This window comes from Opisthorchis viverrini (genome assembly GCF_000715545.1).
Source record: "Opisthorchis viverrini unplaced genomic scaffold opera_v5_39, whole genome shotgun sequence".
In the NCBI taxonomy this organism is placed as follows: domain Eukaryota; kingdom Metazoa; phylum Platyhelminthes; class Trematoda; order Opisthorchiida; family Opisthorchiidae; genus Opisthorchis; species Opisthorchis viverrini.
In genome coordinates, this window is record NW_008751696.1 from 1,778,867 (window position 1) to 1,802,687 (window position 23,821).

Consider the following 23,821-nt stretch of genomic DNA (forward strand, 5'->3'; position numbering starts at 1 on the left):
TGTGTTTCTTGCTCCCATACTTCTGTCGGCCAAATTTTCTGTTGAAAAACTAATACCACACCACCAGTCAGCACATCTGGCCGTCGAAAATACCTAAATGGGCCAGGCTATTTGCCATTTGGTCCGCAAAACGGCAGGATTTCCACCCAATTTTTCGTTCAGCTCAGTTGCGTAAGCAGTCACACCATGTTCTCTGAGTTACCTCCCGTTCCGCAGCACACTTGAGTACTTTAGACTGGTCTGCCGTCCCTGACCCATCCTACCTTCATCTTCAGTCCTACCAGTGACACGGCGTATTCCGGCGTATTCCCTCTAACTAGTTACATCTGTAGCCACGCCTTCTCATATCCACAGTCTCACTTCCTTTTCAAATACCCGCTGTCCGCCCCCCTAATCCCGAAGCAGCTTTTTGCTCTCATTTATCCATGTTCACCCTACTTGGCCTGAACTTGCTCAATCCGTGCACCTCTCAACCCACCTGTCTGTGTAGCACACGTAAAATCGCGGTCCTTTTAGCCTGGATCAATCAGCCGGAGCGACCAACAGGATGCACCGTGCAGGATACCAAACCCATAAACTAAGCTCCCACACGTGACCGTAATATCATTTGGCGATACCTTATGGAACGCGATGGGCTTACGTGGGTGTAGATCACCGCCCAGTTGGCCAACTTACCGCTTTCCTGTGTCTACAAACGACGACAAATTCCTCTTACCCCTTGGTATTTTACGCTGCTTGAGCTGCGAAATCTTCAGTGCAACATCCGGTTCTCGGAAGACGTTGAACTACCCTCAGGTGGTCCCTGAAAGTGCCTTGCTAGCGGGCATTTCCAGTGGAATACAGCGGCACCACACCAAACCAACCCGTCTCTGCAAATACATCGACCGAGCCCCATGAACCTCGTTACCATTTAGGGACTTCTTATGGTGGACGATCTCATGGAACCTGTTAATTTGAGAGGCAGCGTCACTGTAATTGGATGTTTAGAGCCCGTTTACTGGCGGAATTTCTTCAATAATTTGGCTGCAGCAAGTACTGCTATTAAACTTGGAAGTGATTAGAAAATGAATGAATCCTTCTCTAGGGTCGATGGAGACCAATCATTCTACACCTAATTCTTCTGACATCCTTCAAATCCGGCGTTCTTTTCTTGAAATCGTACTACCATCCCCTTACTGCTGTAGCTAAGAGCACAGGAACCATCGGTCCATCTGCCGCCCCAAGGTCCTAGTGGTTTTTCGTGCAATGCAATGGGAAAATAAGCAGCAAGGCTCCTCCACTGCCCGGAATCCGCCTCCAACACGCCCGACACATCTCCACCTATTTTCACTTCTGACTAATTTGACTCTGCTTGCTACCGGCTTCAAAAACGTTATCCGCATCATCTTCCTTCACTTTGCTGTGTTTATTGTGCCACGCATATGCCGCTCTGTTACCAAATTGGGAGAACGGTGTCACAGATCTCCCTTATTTTTGGTTGTACGCATTCTTCACCAAACAACTCTCTCACAATTAAGGTGCTGACGAACTTCTCTAAATAGTCGAAGCCCCTAGCAATGCTTCTCAATGATGTCGTTGACCCCAACCTTTACACAATATTTCTTTATCTCATGCCGCACCCGCTAGTGCCCATATACTCACTGGTTTTTAATGCAGTTGGTCTAAGAATACTGAGTACTGGCCCAGCCGTTTTGCAGAAAGCCTATGATGTCTGCTGAAATTGAGCTCTTCATTTAGGTCCCTCAAAATCAGCAACCACACGGTGGAATATTCTACTCTCTGCAACATTTCTCCACCCAATTACACCTTTTAACTACAACGGTCATCGCTTTATAACATAACCAGTGAACCACAGTATATGGACGCCTAAATTTTTGCTGATATTACCTTGTCACAAATGTACCGTGGGCTTTCATCAAGAACTAATCCGCTGCTACAATGACACCAAGGCCGCTTAAGATGTTATTATATCGATACTTGGTTCATTTTAAAACACTGTTGTCATGGGCGAAGCATAAAACCTAAGCGCACTAAAGCAATCTCGGAAAATATTTTACGAAGTGGTCAATTCTCTTGCCGTCTGTTCTGATATGGACAGCCATATTGTATTGCGCGATCTTGAAAATAACTCCAACGAAAGTTTCCCCCCATCAACTCAAAGAAATACATGTTTAAAATTATGTAACTGTTTTACAGAGAATATTGAAATTTATAAATTTTGATCAATAAACTTAATTAACTTTGGAAGGATTATGGTCAAATTTTGTCCGTTGACCGCATGTGCACTGACGGCGTCTTATTTTTGCGTTTGAAGGTTCCAGTTTCCGTTTTTGCCTACACACCGGAATATCATTTTCCCGTAGGCGGTCGTGGTGATGACACATCAGCTCGCATGAGATTTAAGGGTCATCTAATGCCCGAAGGCCAAATGGCTTTCGAGCAAAATTGAATAATTACGCGTCCCTAAAACAAGATCAATTGACCATTCATATATTTGTTAAAAAAACATGGTCGCATACAAAAATATATTAACTTTTCTAATTTTTTATCACTTGCATTAACGATGAGCTCCTACGGACTTTTTTCGCAATCACTATTCGTTGATATGACCAGACAGCAGAAATTCGGAGACCGGTGACCAATACTAGTATCTTAACTTTTCCCCGTAAAATCTAAAATGCTCATCACATGCAGCAAATTCCAGCGAGACAAGTTGTTGTCCATCATCTTGAAAGTTGTGTTCCTATCATTCTTCATGTGTTTGCTGTCTCGTGCGACACGAACCCTTTGACGGCACTCCAACAGAACTGGGGACTACCACCTCTCCGTATCAGATCACCCCATGACCTCCCCACTAACAAGGCCAGCGGATAGCCTTCTCTCTCGTTATCACATTGGCCAGCTCCCCATTTTGCCAAAATTGGAGCGAATATCCTCTTTCCCTTGCTTCAAGCCTTCTTGTCGCCTGACGCCCAGTGCCAGACTTGAGACATCACTTTTCGGGCGATGCCGGCCTCATGTAACGCCATTGGAATAAACTACGCAATCACGAAGCAGAAAAACATCTGTACTCATTCGTCCTACGCATCTTTTTCTATATCAACACTAATGGCAATCTTAGCCAGCCCCGGTTGCTAGGTCAGCCAGCAGAAAACTACAACCATCCGGACTCGTTAATCAACTTGCCGCCATCCTCAAAACTGTGCTACATCTTAGATTGTTTTCTCCTAGTGAAATCTGTGCTAACAGATCCCCCAATTTACGGGGTTTTACAAATCTTATCCCGTTATCTCCTCTTTCAAAGCGCCTTATCTCTGAAATGAAGTTTTCTACCACGTGCCAGGCAAGTCCTCTCAATTTTGTCCTCCCCACTTTTGTTTTTCCTGCGCACCATCATCAAATCATAACCGTATGAACTTGCTTCAGTTCAATGTCCTCTACGAGGAGGAAGAAAACTATCAGCGGTATTTCCCAGTCCTCATTTTTCACTACAACAAGATAATGTGACTTTGGGCTTGAATTAAGCCGTGTGGAATAATGCCTACTATTTGTCTGTCCGTGTTCTTCAGAAACCCACAAATGTTGCAAGTCTCGCCTTTATTCTGCCCTTATCATCATGATCATACCTGATTGTATTTCACCTATGCGGTAGAAAAAACATTATCATTATTATGATCACCATTTCCTCGCAGCGGACTTTAAGAAAGACCGGCTACATTTGTAAAGCGATGCTGCAACTCACAAAATCAGAAGTTAACTGGCTGTTCGAGCAATTGTCATCCTGTTCCGTGAAAAACATTCTAGTGAGTTCAGACCCTGGAGAAAGGAACTGGACTCGAGTTTTAATCGTATCAGAGCCCATCAGCATTGGAAATCCTTGGCCGTTGCTGGGTTTGAAATCCACACGTCTGACAACCTAGGTATCAGACACACTAGGTGTAACAACTGTTCCACCGACAAAGACTGTGCGCATCTAAATCTTTGGGCCTAATCGGTGGAAGTGTTTGCACCTGATTAGTTGATTGGTAAGCTTGATGCCTTGGAAGAAATCCTAGTAACATGCCTTAGTTGTGCCGATCGACTGGCCTCTTTGGGCCTAATCGGTGGAAGTGTTTGCGCCTGATTATCTGATTGGTAAGCTTGATGCCTTGGAAGAAGTCCTAGTAACATGCCTTAGTTGTGCCGATTGACTGGCTCGTTCGTCGGAACTTCCCAGCTGGGTAGACCCACATGGCGGACATAGTTGCTTTACTTGTCGATAGCTGCAAGAGCTACAGACACACAGTCTCACGAGACTGCCGTCTGTTCAAATGCAAAACTTCAGATTAGTCCAGTGTGAGCTGGCGAAGGGGTGGTAACACACTAACAAGCACGCCAGATTCACGCACTTTTAGCCACGATATGGCCAAAAAGGTCCAATAAGAACGAAATTATTGACAATTGTTTCCCATTCAGGCTTACCAAAATAATTGCGTCAGGACAGGGATACAATTTCTCAAATGACAGTCCTGTGAATGTGCATTCTACGAATCCTGCAAACGACAACATCTAGAATAAGCGTTCGCCAGACACTAAAACAAACAACAAAAAGCACTAAACTAAAGTGTCTCAAACAGCCAATCAAAATGTGCAACACCTAAACTTCCAGATCTGAGCGTATGGACGGGCACAGTCGGTGAATCGAAACGGCCGATCACATTTTCTGCTATATATGCCGACTTGCCAATCCGTGTTACCTGTTGCCGACCGGCTTTAGTGCCTATCGCCAAAGAAAAGAGACTCACAGAAGGAAACGCAACAGCTATATTCCGAAAGCGCGAGTGCGAAAACCTGAATGCGTGCAAGTGCGAGTGTACAACGGTCTCAGGCTATTTGTTCGAGGGACACTGTCTGTACTTTGTCCAGCGCTGACGCACACGGTCTGGCTTTGGTACGAGGCTGCGATGTGCTGCATACCGCGGGGTCATTGCCTGTCCTTGATTAATAGTTCAGACCCTGGAGAAAGGAACTGGACTCGAGTTTTAATCGTATCAGAGCCCATCAGCATTGGAAATCCTTGGCCGTTGCTGGGTTTGAAATCCACACGTCTGACAACCTAGGTATCAGACACACTAGGTGTAACAACTGTTCCACCGACAAAGACTGTGCGCATCTAAATCTTTGGGCCTAATCGGTGGAAGTGTTTGCGCCTGATTATCTGATTGGTAAGCTTGATGCCTTGGAAGAAGTCCTAGTAACATGCCTTAGTTGTGCCGATTGACTGGCTCGTTCGTCGGAACTTCCCAGCTGGGTAGACCCACATGGCGGACATAGTTGCTTTACTTGTCGATAGCTGCAAGAGCTACAGACACACAGTCTCACGAGACTGCCGTCTGTTCAAATGCAAAACTTCAGATTAGTCCAGTGTGAGCTGGCGAAGGGGTGGTAACACACTAACAAGCACGCCAGATTCACGCACTTTTAGCCACGATATGGCCAAAAAGGTCCAATAAGAACGAAATTATTGACAATTGTTTCCCATTCAGGCTTACCAAAATAATTGCGTCAGGACAGGGATACAATTTCTCAAATGACAGTCCTGTGAATGTGCATTCTACGAATCCTGCAAACAACAACATCTAGAATAAGCGTTCGCCAGACACTAAAACAAACAACAAAAAGCACTAAACTAAAGTGTCTCAAACAGCCAATCAAAATGTGCAACACCTAAACTTCCAGATCTGAGCGTATGGACGGGCACAGTCGGTGAATCGAAACGGCCGATCACATTTTCTGCTATATATGCCGACTTGCCAATCCGTGTTACCTGTTGCCGACCGGCTTTAGTGCCTATCGCCAAAGAAAAGAGACTCACAGAAGGAAACGCAACAGCTATATTCCGAAAGCGCGAGTGCGAAAACCTGAATGCGTGCAAGTGCGAGTGTACAACGGTCTCAGGCTATTTGTTCGAGGGACACTGTCTGTACTTTGTCCAGCGCTGACGCACACGGTCTGGCTTTGGTACGAGGCTGCGATGTGCTGCATACCGCGGGGTCATTGCCTGTCCTTGATTAATACTGACTCGCGCTGTCTGAGTTTGATACAAGGCTGTGACGCGCTACATCTTGAGGGGGTGTTATCTGTCTGGTCAACATCTAGCGGAGCTAAGAGTCTCGGCAGATTTCGGGCATTCAGCAGTTGCTTTCAGGAAGCTGACCTTTCTGATATTCTCCAACACAGTACACCAGACACTCCAAAGCGAAGCCTTCTCCGAGGTAAGCTCAACGACTAGGATGAGCAAGCGGATGAAAAGAGGGCAAAGTGGACAGTCAAGTGGTGAATTTGGATGATCCGGCTGAGGTACGTGGTGCCCAACCGCGAACAGTAAGCAGTGGGACCGAACACAAGGCGCTTTCACCCTGGGTATCACACTCAAAGGGTCTCAGCATTTTGGCTGGAACCAATGAAATATATAGCTGAGGGCCATTTCTTTGAATGTGCGCAGCCTTCGTAATAAAACCGGCGAGTCGAGGCGGGCAAATGACTGGGTAATGGTACTGTGTTTCAAAACTCAGGTAGTGTATTGAACAGGGTTGAAAGAAGCGGCCGAATCGGTGTTGGTAGTGCGCCTATACTCCGCAAGCGCCCACTACACATTCGTTCATTTGGGGTACAGTGATCTAAAAATATTTGACCGGCGAGCTGCAATATCTTTTCTAACACCAACATCCATGCACTTTGTGTTTTCTGTAACCCCGCAGACCACACAAATTGAAGCGTAAATCCTTCCATGCAAGCGGAATGTGCTCTGCTCGGTATGAAGTAACGGCTAGTCAGCGAAGGATTTATAACTCTAGTTATCGGTTAACAATTAAAGTCGACAAGTTGTGGTGAGTTGACTGATACCTGCTTCCTAAAGCTATTTCATAACCTGACCGCACATTATGGCTTTCACAATCTAAAGCAATTTATGGGGGGACATGCAACGTTACTATTGGTGCTCAATATGAAATCACGTAATACTGATATCAGCCAGATCAGGATAGACCGACCGACTCATAGAGGTTGTTGCGTTTTCTATATACCAAAGAAGCCCACTCAATTGATCGCTTTTGGTATCATGATATTCACACACAAAGTGGGGAAGCGTAAACGATCAACGATCCCAAGCCGCAGCTGGCCAAGAGCCGTTTCCTAGAACATGTGAGAACTTTAAACCCAAGTGTGCAAGCCTGCTTAAGAAATGGTCATCGGGTAAAGAGACGTTGTGGAAAAACCACAGAAATTAGCTAAGATCTATAAGTTTCCATAGATACAAGGGCATCCATAACCTGTGGCTTAATCCAGACTGGCTTGCAAGAGGCAGATTCGAAATGCGACTTGCATATGAGGTTGTCTTAAGTCCAAAGACTTTTTGTGATTGTATTTATTCGCATGCATGGGTGAAAGCGGGTGAAAAGGGTTGGGAAAACGAAAACAATCGAGTTAAGATAGCGTTGAACAACCGTGGGCAAAATTCGTTGGGCTGTATTTTCGAAATTTGTCAAAAGAAAAGCTAGGACTCTCCCTCCCCAGATGATAATGCTTTTGGATTGAAGCTCTAGGAAAGACCTCGAGTGCTCCTGAAAAACGCAGACCCTTAAAACCCAAATCCGGCCGTGATTTGAGCCCTTGGTGGATGTTGAGCGTCCCTATTTACGGAGCTACTCATTCTTCTATCAGAGGGTTATTACATGACCAATGGTTTCCCCAACGGAAACATGTTTAGACGTTTGATTGTCGTTATTTATGTATAAAAAGATGTCTAGAGTTTACTGTTAATGCGGAGAATATGAGTGCATTCAGCAAGCTGATGCGACTGTGGGAGAACTCAGAGTAACTTAGGCAATGGCCCAAATTAAATGACCTTCCGTGAAATCCGTCTAGAAGCCCATATGCATTAAATAAGGACCCCAGAATGTTTGGCTTCATCCGTAGTGACCGTGCAGTAAGTGAAGTTACTGAAGCCAAAGACACGGAAATTATCGTCTGCGCCCATAAAACAATATGCAACCGTAGTTTATCGGCTTTGTGGGAAGCCGCTTCGGCTCAAGAGAATTGTTTGTAATCTTTATCAGGATGTTGAAACCTTTCAAGGCCATGAAGCTGTGGGATTACTATCGACGTTCAATCATGGCAACTTTAACCAAAATGTCGCCATTGTAGAAGAACCTCAGCAGACGAATGTTGAAAAGATAGAGAGATTGAACAAACCCTTTCTACAGATTATGAATCGCGTACAGCTACCTGGTCTAGAACGCTGAGGCTCCTGAGGGCAATTCACTGAGTTTTGTAAAGTGTTACTTTTAACAGAGGCGTTACCGCGGGAAGGACATTCTTGAGAAGACAGTGCATTGCAGGGCGATAAATCCTCAAAATACAACAGCAAAACAATTGTAGAAGCTATTTAACCCACTTTTCTCAAGGAGCACTGACGCTTAGTTTTTATCCCACTTTTTAGATCGCATTTGCTACTAAAGATGCACCCTTTCAGTTGGCTTGCCCTAGGTGTATCCTACTTTGACCTACTTTGCAATACTGAGTTTTGGACCGTTTTTTAATTCATGACCCGCGGACTAAGAAATCCAATATTCGGGTTTTTTGTGCTGGACGAGGTGCTCAAGAGGATGCGTCGTCTTACGTGCCAGTTATCAGAGTCCGAATACGTTCAAATGGCCTGTTACTGCCTCAGAATTGTCGGTTGTGGCTAAGCTTTTAGTCCTACATGGGTCATTCCCAGAAAGCGTTGGCACACCCAAAGAAATGCATCTCATTTTATTGGATTATCCCTTGTATTCGATTGGACTGACTAAAAAACGCAATGAATTTACATACAACAACTTTTCGTGGAATATGCGGAAGATTCTTATGACAACCTGCAGGAGTAAAAACCTACGACAATGATCCACTAAACCCTTTTGGATCTCATCATCTGAGCGTTCTGCCGCAGTTCCAGCTTGTCCTGATCTCAAATTTGGTGATTTGATCTATAGTGCTCATTTGGTTTTGTGTGTGCTGCTTCATCCACCCATACAACTGGTACTCGTGACGCCTACACAACAACTGTACCAGTGAGCCCACCCTCGCTCATGGTGTCATATTTCAAGGATGCAAACTGCCGCCTATACCTACAGCTCATTCCCTCGAAGCACTACTATCATTTACACGCTTTGGCATCCTGGCAATCAGCTCAACCGCCCAAGGCCATCCGGCACCGGCAACGACTTCCAGTTTTAGTTCAGATTGGCTGACGTTACCACTGTTTAACAGAAATTACGCAGTAAGCATGTTTTTTTATTTCTATACCTTCCGTTGTGCTTTTTTATCTTGTGCCGTGCTTAAACTCTGATGGCTTGGTCATGCTGTAAGTCGTACTTTCCCTGGAAGTTGAGAAATAAACCCACTTTATTAACTAACGTCTAAAAGACATTGAATGCACGTAACTTGGCTAAAACTGAGTGGGATACACCGGGAAGGACTTTCCACTGGACAATATTAGGACAAAATTGCCACCGACAGACAGGTTGAATTTTCAATCTCCGCCGTTTGCGAGGATCAGAAATGACGGAGATCCAGTTGGAACCATGGTGAATTACTTGCACAAGCATGAACAAAGAGGGAGTTTGCGTGTATGAGGGTGCAATACCTCACAGGACAGAAATATTCAAATTAACTTGATGGGTCGAGCACTGAGGACAATGGGTTCCCATAGCTACATAGCGCAAGCGTGCACACGAAAACCTAGAATTAGATGTGAATTAGTGCCAAGCTGGCGGGTAGAATCAGCTTGAAAGGACCCTACGCCCAAACTCTACACCAAAGGAATAAATTGAACAGAGGAAATCACCTGATTAACTATCCGAGCTCAAGAATGGTAGTCATTATGTTGAAAAAGACGTAAATCAGCAAACAGTTGAGCAGTTTCAGAAATATTTCAAAAACACGAAATACAAGGTAATCCTAACTGAGGAGGTAGAGGTTAATTCTTAAATAGCATGTGAATGCAACAAGGAAAGATAATGGCATCCACCTAACCACTAATGATATATAACGGGTAGGTGGTGAAACGTTCCGGAGCTAAATGTCATGCACGGACGACAAATCAACATTCAGTAAATAAACAAGCACCACACGCAAACGTGCGGCCAACTTTTCCTCATACTATTGTTCCACTAAGAAGTTCTACCTCAGCTGGCCATCGCGAACATTCGCCTTGATAGAGAAGGTGAGTGTAACTCTAGGAGCGCCTCAATGTACCGACGGATGGCACGACCCAAAATGAAAATTTGTCTCATTTTTCAGCTACTCATACGTTGACATCTTGTAGATTATTGGTTGTTGATTAGGTGGCTGTTGATCTGTTCGCCGAGCTTGGCAATTGGCTTGCAAACGTTTCGTCACCATACGAGGAGACATCATCAGTGCGCAGTTGAGTGGGTACTTCTTTGCCTGCGTGCGCTTATATAGCATTCGAGGGCTTTCTGTTATCTTCTGACGTGATTGGCTACTTAAAGTGTAACAAATTTGGTGAATCTATTGGTCCATTGTGATCTTTGTTGCGTTGTGGACCAATAGATTCCCCAGATTTGTTACACTTTAAGTAGCCAATCACGTCAGAAGATAACAGAAAGCCCTCGAATGCTATATAAGCGCACGCAGGCAAAGAAGTACCCACTCAACTGCGCACTGATGATGTCTCCTCGTATGGTGACGAAACGTTTGCAAGCCAATTGCCAAGCTCGGCGAACAGATCAACAGCCACCTAATCAACAACCAATAATCTACAAGATGTTTGGATGCTGGCAGTTTTTGCCTCAAAATGATAACCCAGAGAACAAGAATTTCTCAAAATACCGACCCACAGTAAATATTCTTCATAGCGTGGGAGATCTGTCTGTTTGATTACTGAACTGTTAACGTGCACAGTGACTGCATTTATACTTTCAGCCCATTAAAAAACTCAACACAAATTCATATCACGATGAACCGACTCGCGGGACGATGAGTCCCGTTTTCTGTGGAAAGACCATTGGAGTTTTATGGGACAGACTTTAGTCATTTATTGTTTCCAGCATTCAAAGTCCCGGTTTACTAAGGAAAAGGATAAAAATAAGCTCCAGGAAACTGTGTTTAATCTGTGCGAACGGTAACTTGCATCTTCCAACCGGTCATCTGGATGGTCGACAATCCTGGGGCAGATCATTCGCTGACTTATATGAGCTTTTCGTGCATATGGCCCCAAATACTAGTGGGAAAATAGATTCCTAATACCGAGTTTAAGGACTGGATGGTCTCACATCTTACCGTAATACAAATCATGCACCAATAAGTATACGTGAATTCTTGTTTTATCACTGAAGTGGCTAAAGATCGGTTGTTTTCTGCCTGTACCTGTTATCTATGTGCATTCTTTCTCCGCTTGATTCGACGTTCATCAACACTAGGATGTTGGGAGTCACTAGTAAATTTTTAATCGGGAAATCGGACTGGCTAATAGCTTTCATTTCGAGCTTGTGTGCAGAGAAAAGGTTTTCTATTTAATCCAGGTGGAAGCTGGAAGAATTCGGAAATGATTCATCTGACGGATTTTCATCAGCAACTTGACGGAACGGTTTGAAAGTAGCGCTGAAACACCCTCAATATGCTGCCAACAACTGAGATGTCATCCCTTAGATGCCAACGGCCGCTACCAATAAAACGACGTCTCGCCATAGCACTACGACACTTGTGGCTACCACTTCAGTAGCTCTTTTGTTTCTCAGTAGGTGACCTCCAAATTGATCCAGATACTCAAAGATTTTTAGTAAGTGAATAGTGAGTGTCACTTCAGCATTCATGATAATCGCCGAAGTCACGCAGTTTTGAGGACAAGCTGCAATCAGTTATTCCAATTCTTGAATATTTCACTGGTGATTACATAAAATAATGGCCACCCCGTATTCACGTCTATCTGAGTGAAGTAACGACAAAATCTGCCACTATTGTGGGAGTTCCATTCTAGTCCACTAGTCCCAAAATATTGTTCAAAAACCAGTCCTCGCTCTTCACAGTCCACTTTTGCTTTCCGAACAGCATAGCACACACAAAAAATCAAAGGAAAAGGGACGATTTTCGAGTCCCTGGGAACAGTCATCCTTTTGTCCATCAACCAGCAGGTGGTCTCCTAGTGTGCACCCGAGTGTGTAATTGGTCAGTTTTCTACATCATTTTTCCACGGGAAAAGGTACCGTGTCATGTGCAGCACTTTCGCGCTTTGTAGACTGCCCCTCTGTTTGCTTGTACATGCGGTTCATAACACGGTATATAGTTATATTTTGAGTAGGGCGATAGCGAGTTATCTGCGGTGATCTATTCGGTTTGAAGAAAAACCAGGCGGATGAAATCGCCGATAGACTACCACTCAAAGATGACAATATTCTGACCCATGGCTAACGTAAAACCTGTGAACTAAATGATTAACGGGCTTTTATAATGTTACAAGCGGGCTATGCTCTTGGCGTAAACAAGTATCTGGTTAACGATGAATATATTTCAATTCGGGTGCATGTTGCGCATGAAACGTAGCATGGGACGTTTTCGATAACGAATACTATCTACATCCAGTTAAGGCTGAAAGGTCAGTCACTCTGAAATAGATTTTTGGATGAAAGCATATCCCAAACTACCAAATCCATCGGAACTGTTATCACTTTTCTCTTGATTATACATGTATGGTCCGTATGAGTCCATATTGTAGCTTCGCCTCGATTTGCAAACGGTTAGAGTCTGCTAGTCACAATTATCTAAAAATGCTGCTACCAGCAATGAACTCCAAACGCAGAATTTCTTTGATAACTCTCTTTCATTTGGACAAACGGAGGGTGTGGAACCATTTCTAAGGCTGTGATGCCGCCCTCAAAAGACCAGATGGCTTGGTACTAGTCAGGCTGCAGCTGTCGCGTTTGAAGTCATGCAATTCAGAAGTCAACTAAGGCTGGTAAGGAAAATTTTTGGCTTCTTGGATAAGCTGTTTTGATTCGAATGACTGAATGAGCTTAAGATCGAAAATTTGCTATCACTAGGGTGCACTGTGGAGTCGAATTTTATTTCTCCTCCGAATTGCGCTGTTCGATACACTGGACCTTCAAGAGAGCACTTGGGCCTTGACGAAACAAACAGTTAGACGGGAGACACCGATGTACAAATGAGTGTACATCACGGCTTTCCAGTAAACCAGGTTCAAGTATGCCATAACGTTAACGAGAACCCGGGGACTGCGCGAAAATGATGGGTCTTAAGAGGTTGTCGACACCTTCCCTGGGCTGTTGGACGTTTTCCAGCAGCCTTATGAATAGTATTCCTTTTAGATAATATGGAATTTGCGAAAAAGCATGGCTTCGAATTGTAAATAATCAAGAAACTTTAGCGCACTTCACTAGACTACAGCGGTTTTCGACAGTTCACAAAGATTATTCAGGTTAAGCCGACTGAACTGAGTTCGCAGTCGATTATGTTCATCGTCACCAGTTGGATTTTTGTCCTCGTTTGTCCCAAAAGACCGATGAACAAGAATTAGCTCCAATGACCACTTGTACACAAATTGCAGTTTTCTTTGTCTTGGTCAGTATTGTGCGCTTAAGCACTCGCCCGTAAGGATAAGTCGAAGCTGGTGACGTATTTGTTGTTCTGTGTGATCATAATTTAGCGAAGAAAAATAAATAAATGATTTCTGTCATTTCAAAACTCAACTAGTAGGATTTAATGAATAGGAGATTAAATTTACACGATAAATGAAAATGACACCTATTTGCTGCAAGCAGCTGGCGTTTTTTCAAAATTACCCAAAATTTTTTTATTGGGAGAGCATTCGCGAGCAATTGATCGTTCCTTACTTTGAGGTATTGCTTAGCTGGAATTTCGGACGATGATGAAGCGACAATCACATGATACTGTGAACACATCTTTTCCAAGCGTGTTCACCATCACACATAAAAAGAAATACAGAATCATCGAGTGCGGTGTCGGTATTTTACAAAGATGTATGGAAGATTGTGCAGGTTCTCCTTCAAGCTGGACCAATCACCGATAAATCTTCCTTCCATCTTCCTTTCATGGAGGACATTACCACTGAAGCATTCACCTTGCTCTGGTTACGTGAAACTTTATTGTATTGTACTTTCTACGGGTGGCATGGTAGCTGGGCACCAGAAGTGTGAACAATTTTTCTTATTGTATTTTGTGAGCACTCTGCTTTGCTTCAGAAGAGCTAACAACTTAAATGATTTCAATGCTTCAATCGCTGTGGTTTGCTTTCGTGAAACTCATGACCATAAAATTTCAACTGGAACCAGTTTTATGGAGAAGCCTTTTAAAACACAGAACAATGCTTATTTTACAGGCTAAACGGGTTATCGTAAGCTGCATTCGATAAAAAAGCAGTCACTTTTTTCTTGTTTGTTGGTTCTGTTTGGTGGTTTTATTTTACTACATTAATGCCAGGCACGGGCATCAGATTCCTCGGTCAGTAGTGACCAAAGCACTGGACGCTTGCGCAGTCGGGAGAGTCACACCCGGCTTGTGCTGGACTGATTGTAACGCTGCACGCAAGCACGTGTTTCTCATGTAAACCTGAAGGAATTAAAACGGTGTGTGAAGCCTTCCACAAGCCACAAACCTACGCAAGGATGATGGAAAAACAGTGGGCGCTGACCAGTCACCGGTTGATTGTCGATGTACCAGCATCAACCTGGAATTCCTGGAGCTTTCGCTGCCTGTGTAGAGATCGGTAAGCGAAAGTGAAGATGCCTGTTTCAAGTCACCAGGTGAACAGTCTACCACCAACTAAGTCTTGCTAGGAGCCGTCCATTGACACCAGCATAATGGTAATGCATAACATACTGGCGTAATGGCGATATTACTGATGGGGAGGCGTGCGAGTGTATGTTTTGTTCTTGTAAGTTCACTTTGGGTCTCTTGAAAAGGGAGACCTGTTGCAGAATTTGTGGAGTCGCTTTGTAGCATTTGCTTGCATTTGAGCAATGAATGATTGGAGTCAATGAATATCCAGGAAAGTTCAAGAAGTCGCGTTCAGGAGAAGATGGATGTTCAGTTTTTGTAATTAAGATGCATATGAGAGTTTTGCCTTCCTGTCCAATAGTCTGTAACTGGTTAGTTGGAATTTTCTAATAGATAACTCCGCAGTGAAAGCCTGCTTTCTTTCATCGGTATCCACTTAAATCTGCAATTAATGACGTGGTACTTCTTACGATTACAATGCTAACCATGTAGTCATTAGAAAATGGGATTGCAGGTCGTCACATTTATCGGCTGGTCAGTGAGTACGCTGGGGACCCACAAGACCGGTCCTACTATGGCACACGCGTTCACATGTCACGACGTAGTCGAAGCTGTCTTGAGGGGATTTATCCCCTTCCGACTGGCTCGATGGTTCCATAGGGTTGGAACGCGTCATGCCTGTTTGGATAGCCGTTGTTCATGCGATTCTGCTGACTTCCAATTCCTCCCATGATCTAAAGTGGGCGATACAGTTTTGAAACTCACTTGGACACTGCAGGTTTGATGTAGTTACGGGCGTCCATACTTCGCACCAACTCCTCCCATACGCATCCAACTGATCGCGGGCAAGATATCCTGTGTTGCGAGTTTCTGCCTAACTACGCAGCTGGCTTTGCCACAAATTAAATTCAGCTCCAAATGCGCTTGACCACCGAAGGGATCCGACATTAGAGACTCAGTCCTTCCCTTTAACCTATAAACTCTTGCGCAGCAGATGGGGCAGTGACGGTCGAGGACCGAAACATATCTGTATATCGTCCGGGTTTCAGCGTCGTGCAGTTGTGGGGACAGGTCAACGACCTATTTTGCTGCAATTTCAGTTTAATTTGTTCAAGTGATGCGTGCTCAGGGCGACCAAATGCCCCCATGGCTTCTAACAATTCACGCGCTTATTTCATTATCAAGTATCAGGCCCCTGAATGGAGTTCTGCCGAAGCAGCAGAGACGCTTGGATCAAAATAACTAGTCGTCCAAACGGTACCGAATCTGCATACCGCTTTGAACTGAGAGAATGCCTATACGCAGATTCGCTCCGGTGACGAATCAGAATTCGTTCACAATGGTCCCAATTTCATCCAAATGTTAAGGGTTTTTTGAAATTGACGAATTTGTTCAGCCATCCAGGCTTTCGTAAGTCCATCCGCAGTGCTTCCCTGAATTGAAGTTTTGGGTGAAGTCCACACAGTTTCATTGAGTGACTGATTCCTATCACAAGATTCTTGCTGGAAATTCCTGTAGCTCCTTTTGGTGGATTTAGTTACATATGTTGTCAATTTGGAACGTCCCGGTTAGTTCGTCAACCTGCTGTCTACGTAAAATAGTCAGGCGCTAGTGGGTTATCGACCATCTTGAAACAGTCGGGGTAACATTCCACCGAGAAACGGCGCTACCCTGTCAGGGCAATGTGAACCGACCCGCGTCGCTTTTTGAACGGGTCCCGAAACCTCGCCAGACGAAGGTCCTTTACCTTTTAAAAAACAATTTGTCTTCATATTCGCTTTCTTGACAGATAAGCGAAGTGGATGCGTCCCGTTTAGTTGACAAAACTTCTACCACGATTGATTGTACTGTTTTACTAAAAATAAAAGCAAGTTTCATATCAGCTGGAGTGTATTGCGTACGGGGACTTTGTTTTTTTTGTCTTCTAGGTGTTCAACAATTCATTGATTTTCTGAAATCACTTGGGAATTTAAGTCTTCTTTGGAAAAATCTGCTGGACCTTACACCGTGAAGGAATGCGGTCATCGTCGCAGCTTAAACACGCACACTGACGTACATCTTTTCTGCACCTGGCGTATGCGTGTGAAACCCAGTGAAGCAAAAATATGGTGCAGTCAGCTAATCTTTGTTTACATTTTTCCGGAAACTTGTGTTTTTTCCTAAAATTGTTCAGAAACCTACTTCTGAAGTTTCTTCGGTCGAGGAGCCAGTCAATAAATTATCGACTGCAGTTATGCCGCTCTAATGCAGAAATAAGGGGATCACAAACCGCAAGAATTGTCTGGTTGGACAATAAGAATCGGATAGATTGGTAAGCTCACTGATTTATTGTTTTATTGATCGTTGTGAATACCCGAGTCAAAATGATTCAGAACAGATCTTGACATTTCGAAATATTAAAGTCACTATCTTTTGCATAAAAAGTCCTTTAACGGTGAAATTACTTTTCCGTGTGGTATAATGTGAATTCGGATCCATGGGCCAAAACACCTATTTTTAAATGACTGGCTAAGGACAATACCATCGCACGTATATTCAGTAAACTCTGAACAGTCTTTAACACTTTACTGAGCTCTTCCTAGAGAAAAATATGCTGATAAAGATTTCACCACTTGTGCCATACGGTTTCTTATTGATCACTAGAATGGATTGTGGACCGAGTTGATAACCGTTCATTCACGCATTTAGAACTGAATTGTCTTGCGAACCATAAGTGGTCACCGCGATTTCCGTGATTAGGATCCAGGCACTCAAACCATACGTTGTCGTATCCAGAATAAAACGAGTATAAACATGCAGTATCACTAACCCTCCTTCGGGGCTCCAATCATCGGACTGCATCGAATTTCTCGACAAATCAATCAAACCACTCAAGGTGAACGGGTTCACATGTTCGAACTTGTAAATCCAGATACGCTCAGGGTGTTTCGGTGGGCTAGTGATGACACGCTCGGCTTCCGCGGAAGAGTCGAAACCCCGACGATTCCAAGGCATGCACCGTTAACGAGCTCTAGTAGGAGTGGAACTCGAGCGCAGAGCTTCCCCCTTTGGTGTGAACTCATCAGAATAATTGCACCAGAACCGGAGAACGATTGTTCAAACGAGACTGATGTGCACGTGAATACTACGAGTCCCGCAAACACAGCTTTTTTCTCAGCGTAATCACTATAATGTTAAGTTACACTTAAAGGTTTTGGGAATCACTGACCTTCGAATCATCTCCGAATAGTTGAATATGATTCACGGTTGTCAAGTATAAAATTTGCACCTGAGTTCTTGGTCTTCTTCCGGATAACAATGAAGCGTCTGTGAAGATCTGTCTGCAGTCAATCAGCATTCATTCAACAGGATTGTTTACTATTTTCGAGGTCGCCGGAGTGGGCAAGTGAATTGCTCTAGACAAAAACGACTGCAAGCAATTGAAGCAAACTAAATGGACTTTGGAGGATGATTGAATCGGTGTGGTGAGCTAAAACATCGCGCAGCGAAGAAACGGAACATGTTAGGTCGCTGAGAACAGTCAGTTTCGCCCTTCTTGAAGATCATCAAGTAGGTATATTCCATGATTTCAACGAGCCCCAAGTTCCACTTGAACACCAAATTGTACACAGTTAATGAGATACATTCGGTCGATGTCAGCGTGAGGGTCAACTGGATCTCAGCTAAACCTCTCGCCTAACGATAGTATCTCCTAATGACTGTGGTGCACAAAGGACAGTCCACGTTTCATCTGGTGTGATCTTCGATCTATCGAAATATATTTTCGTGACGGAACACAGGAAACCGTCAGTGGGCGGTCCAGAAGTCTTCAGTGTCCTTACGAGTAGTGTTCCATCTGCGATCTGTCGAGTGTCGTGTCAACTTGAAAATGAGGCAGCTTCTGTGCAGACTGCCATGAAAAGAGAGGTTCATCTGAAATTCAGCTGAATCTCCATTACCGTAACTTTCAACTGTGTGTATTAGTGTTCTCTTTTGTTAACAACAACAAAGCGAAACCAGTAGTTTGCCACATTCCGATACCGGCCTCTCGGTTTGACACCCCATATTTCAGCCGGGTAGCGGTGTGGTGTGGCCAGCGTGTAAAAAAAACCACACTGCCAGTGGCACACCCTTATCTCTGGGTTAGACCAGCGGGTGCGCCACAGACAACTGACCTTCAACGTAACAACCGCGTCTCAGTCTCGGGTAATGCATCATCGATTGATTGGTTCCTTCAGCTTTTCCCATGTCACTACAACGTCAAAAGTAACTGAGTCTGTGTTAGCCCACGCGATAGGCATGGGCTCATACAATCCACATTCCAACTGGTTTTCACGCGGAACTTCGATGAGAGAGAGAGAGTTTAGTTTATGATCGCGCAATTCATAAAGAATTAACTAGAGGAATTTTATCAGCGCAGTATTCATAATACGCACAACCTCTTTAGATTGAACTGCTCTACCATGTGTCCAGTAATATGGAAGCGTCTGTTCATTGTGCCAGCAGCAGAATAGTTACGTGGCATTATTACAGATGAAACATTCGTCCACATATATTTTGGCTCCCCGTGGACTCCCAAGGTAGTTTTTGATTCCTTACAGGAATCAAAGTACTCATCGCAGGCTGCTGCTAAGCAGTCTAATCACCCTGCTGCTTCGCTGTTTTGCTCCGACTGGTGACTTATACGATAAACAATTAATTGCATGATTATATCTGTCACCCATCACTACGTGCTCTAGATACATCTATCTGTTCAGCACTGTTTATGTTTGTTGCCATTGTGGATGAGTCTCCTTTTTAGGGAGAAGTTGGTCTTGTCCGAACTGGAATGTGTGTTAGGACAGATCTCAGACCTGACCACCAGCGACGTTCACTCCACTCAAAATTCACTCCAAATTGTTCTGCCAAGGACGTGTTCAGAGTCCTTTAACTCTGCGGGTTATTCCCTATTGATCGGCATCTGTTTTTACTCGACCTAGGTGCGGTCAGGGCACACTCAAGGTGTGTTAGTGTGCGGTATGGCACACAATTGGAGTTGTGACGTTTTGCAGCACGGCATGGGCTTGCCTGTTCGTCTGAAGGCACCCTACGGAACTTTTCCGTACTCTGCTCCCTCTTTATGTTGTTGTTTGATCCCCAAGTCTATTTAATACGCTAACCCATTACTTGGGTTGTAACCCACAGAATGTCGGCCACAGCCCTCTGAGTCGCCACCGTCTACCACTCCTGACAAATCACACTTGCTGTTTGCTACAGTTCCGTCAGTTGAGTTAGTAATTGTGAATGTGCGGCCCAAGGCTACAAGAGATGATAAAAATATTGGTAATAATCCTATAGTTCATCCGTAAAGCACTTACGCTACCTAGGTGCCATGCCACTCGAAGGAAGCGCGGCCCTGGCCCAGATACTCCCAGGTTGCCATAGCCTAAACAGGAACACCCGAGACGCCTGGCTTGGGTTCGAACCATGAAGCTTATAGTCGAGTCGGTCCGCGCTTTAACTACTGAGACTCAAAGCCCAAATACAGCTGTTCCTACTGAACTGATTTTTAAGTTCGGGCCTGTGCGAAGCCGAAGGGAAATGAGAATTATTGAATGGAATCGTAAAGGAATCACGTGAGTTACAAGTAAGACGGTGAAATCAACTGCGTTCTCCTGCGGATCGGCCAGCACAAATGACTCCGGAAAGTGAGTACAATGTGTGCAGGAGAAAAACATTCCACAAGTTCCACGAACATTCCGTTGAGAAGTTACAACTTGGAATTCTCATCTCTTGACCTACTAAATCCCCTCCCACACTGTAACACGCCAGTTACTCTCAGTCATCTAAGTTCCACGTGTCATGCGAGTTTCCCGCATTGTAGAACAAGGGCCAAGTATTCATAGTTGCATCGCGATTCCGGTTCATCCTCACGGTAACACTGGACTCATTTGGCTGGACACAATAGTGATTTCGTGAACGAACTTTCAACCAAAAATGGCCACGAAATATAGACTAGAAGACACAGTGGGGGTATCCGGGGTTTTTCGAACTCAAAGACCTGTTTTACACTACCAGTTAACCCCATTGCAGGGGTTTCAGGAGCAGGTTTCTTAGGGATTGGTGAGACGGAATCTTTGTTTTGTATTAAGTGTTCAATATTATTGCTTAGCTTGAATCACGCAAACCAGTGCGGCCTGATGAATCCACACGCTCGTCCTCACGAACTGTCCTCTAGATCTGGATGTAACACACTACTTATAGGGTCGGTGAAAACCCTTTGACAACCTACGACCGGATCTGTTGTCCTTGGAACTCATCAAGTGTGCACTGGCCGCGAATTTCTGTCTACTATAGGTTCCACTTCAAGCTGAATTCGAAATAATTCAACAAACACTCATCCACACACTCATTCTCATTGAATTTTGACAGGGTAATCAACTAAATCCATCCAAATCCCTCGTTTATAAAAGGTCTTCTTCAACTGAATGTGTTTCAGCAGGCCGTTTCATCTTTCGGTTGGTACGATTTTCGAGATATCGCTTACCTAGGCTTGGGACACTACTCTTAAGGTTGTGAAAGGGTTTCCGACAACCCAGGACCGGTGCAGCACAGTCAGTTGAAGGGTACCATCAGTTGAGTTTTCTATGAAAATGAAATTATATCCCCTCTGGTTCATTACAGAGTAGCATCCTAATATATTTGGGTAACATTCATTACATAATCACGCAGAGATAGTCTTGTATGGAACACGATAGTCATCCTGTTCTTCAACTTCACCGTGTTCGGTTGGTGATGCAACTGCAGACAGCATTCTGCGCGCTTACTTGCTTGGTTAACATTTTGCTGGATTTCAGCAGAGCTCACTCCAGTTGGCTTTCTGGTTCTCCTTATGACATGACGGGTCTGCGGTAGATGACATTTCCGGTGGAGCAAAGAAAACAGTTGGGGAAAACCGGAAATGTTAATCTTCTTGGTTCCCGTGGTTCGCAGTTGACAGAAAACCTTGTTTCTAACATTGCCCTCTTGGTGCAGTCGTTTCTTCTCAGGGGCGTTTTTTTAATAATTTTACCTGAATGGTAATCATTGTGAATATGGTGATGGGATTTGGTACGGCATGATCGTACGCATTGAGTTATGTAGAACACATCCTTCTGGATCAATCGATTTTCGGTTTATACTTTGACCGCACTTTACTGAGCAACAGCACGCGACCGTATGATTTCCAAAGATCATCCAGGAGCTGGACGTAGCAAGCTACTCACAGGGTTGCCCATGAGTCGCTAACAGCCCAAGACCAGACTCGCCCTTCTTGAGGCCTATGAGGTGGACAAAGTCCTCGGGTTCCAGTTAACTCTATATCATACTTGAAGATGGCCTTCATAAAGGAGAGACTAAGCTGGATTCAGTGGAGTCTTGAATCAAAACCAAATTATTATGCAGATGAGAGTATTCAGCACTGTTCCAGAACCTTTTCACAGTTAAAATCCACCAAATGTTGACCGATCGACTGAACTCCGTAACCGGAAACAGTGCACAGATCACCTGTAGGTTGCGGGTTCCGTTCTGACAAGGTTATTCTCACCAGCCTAGGCCAGAGGTGAAAATAAACGACTTCATTTTTTCGCTGTAGTCAGATTTCTTTAGCAATGAGTCGAAAATCTGGCGCCATCATCGACTAAACTACCTCGATGTTCACCACTGATGCTTCCCTGCAGTGGATAAGACATGCAACAGGGGTGTACTAGTACCACGCATCAGGCAAACAAGTCGCATCAGATAAAATTCAAAGATGTTCAGCTCTTGGCGCATGACGAGTAACATACATCCAGGATGGGCTACCAGCGGGAAAGGAATTTAGAGTGGCCAAGAAGATAAACCACTGTCAAGACATTATAAGACCGTAATTCCAGTACAATGTTCCTACGTTTGGTGTGACCAGGATAACCTTTCGATCGAGAATGATCTGGATGTAAACTCTACAAACCTCGAGACTAGTCACAACTAATCATTTCGAAAGAATAACTTTTATACATAATTTGTAAGTTTGTGTTTTCCGTTTACCTTGCAACACAGGAATATTCGCTGTTTGAAGTTTGATCAAAGTCTTTCATTTGATTGAGTTCATTTCGCACGCACTCTTTTGATCAGAATGAAGTAGCGTGTGAGAATTTTATAAAAACAAATACAATAATACATTAATTTTTTGGTTCCTCTTCAGGGAGGACCCAGACAAAATTTATGGCGGGAGAACATACCTATACTCACGTAAATAAGTCTATCGGCCCGGCTAACATGAAGCAGAATAACAGAAACTGAAGGGTCTTAAGATAATTTCTCTAAAAAGATTTTGTTCATGATAGGGAATCAGCATACGGGTGGACACTGAATGGAGCTGTTTTTCGACAAAGTGGTTTGAAATTTTACCGGGTTCAAATTTCACTCACGAATAATAACAAAATACACGTGCGATGTTAAAATTCTTCACTAGTTCATGTTGGCGAGTTGAAGGGGTAAAAAACTCCGTGTTGTTCCTTTTCTCGCCGTAAGATTTTGGGAGTCGACACTCAACTCTCACCAACATTCTATGGAACCGTAATGTGTTTTCATCATTGTCGTCAGACGTAAACCACGCAGTGATCCTGGTAATTGATCAGTTGGCGGTTGATCTGTTCGCCCAGCTTGGCACCTAGTTTCCAGCCGTTTTTCAACAATCGAGGGGACATCATCAGTGAACCATTGGCTGGGTAGTCCTTCCTTAATTACCAAACCAACCGCATTTGCCATATGATTCAGTTCATTCGCTATTCGGTTTCGTGTACAGCTCCTGTTCAGTAGGGTACCTTCAAGACACGATGTGTGCCCATTACGTCAACACAGCAGGAGGAATCAGTACAATACTTGTTTCAGCCTGCACCATCCAGCCAGACTGTTTGACTGCCACAAGAAGTTGAGTACGGTAATTAATTGAGTGGATCTGGTTGAAAGATTGGTTCATTTCCGTTTCTTAGGCAAGTGGTTCATCATACGACCTTCCCGCTTTTTGGCATGATGGGGATATCAGTTACCT

The 23,821-nt window shown here is 44.1% G+C and overlaps 1 protein-coding gene across 1 annotated transcript in view; it reads left to right on the top strand.

Annotated features, from left to right (window-relative positions):
- T265_02993 (hypothetical protein) overlaps nucleotides 1–23,821 on the top strand; it is a gene marked incomplete at both ends in the record, with an annotated part of 58,257 nt that overhangs the window by 30,666 nt on the left and 3,770 nt on the right. Inside the window, 2 exons of the mRNA XM_009167372.1 lie at nucleotides 10,196–10,243; nucleotides 22,973–23,019. Coding sequence (XP_009165636.1) covers nucleotides 10,196–10,243; nucleotides 22,973–23,019 — 95 coding nt within the window. The remainder of the gene's footprint in view (nucleotides 1–10,195; nucleotides 10,244–22,972; nucleotides 23,020–23,821) is intronic.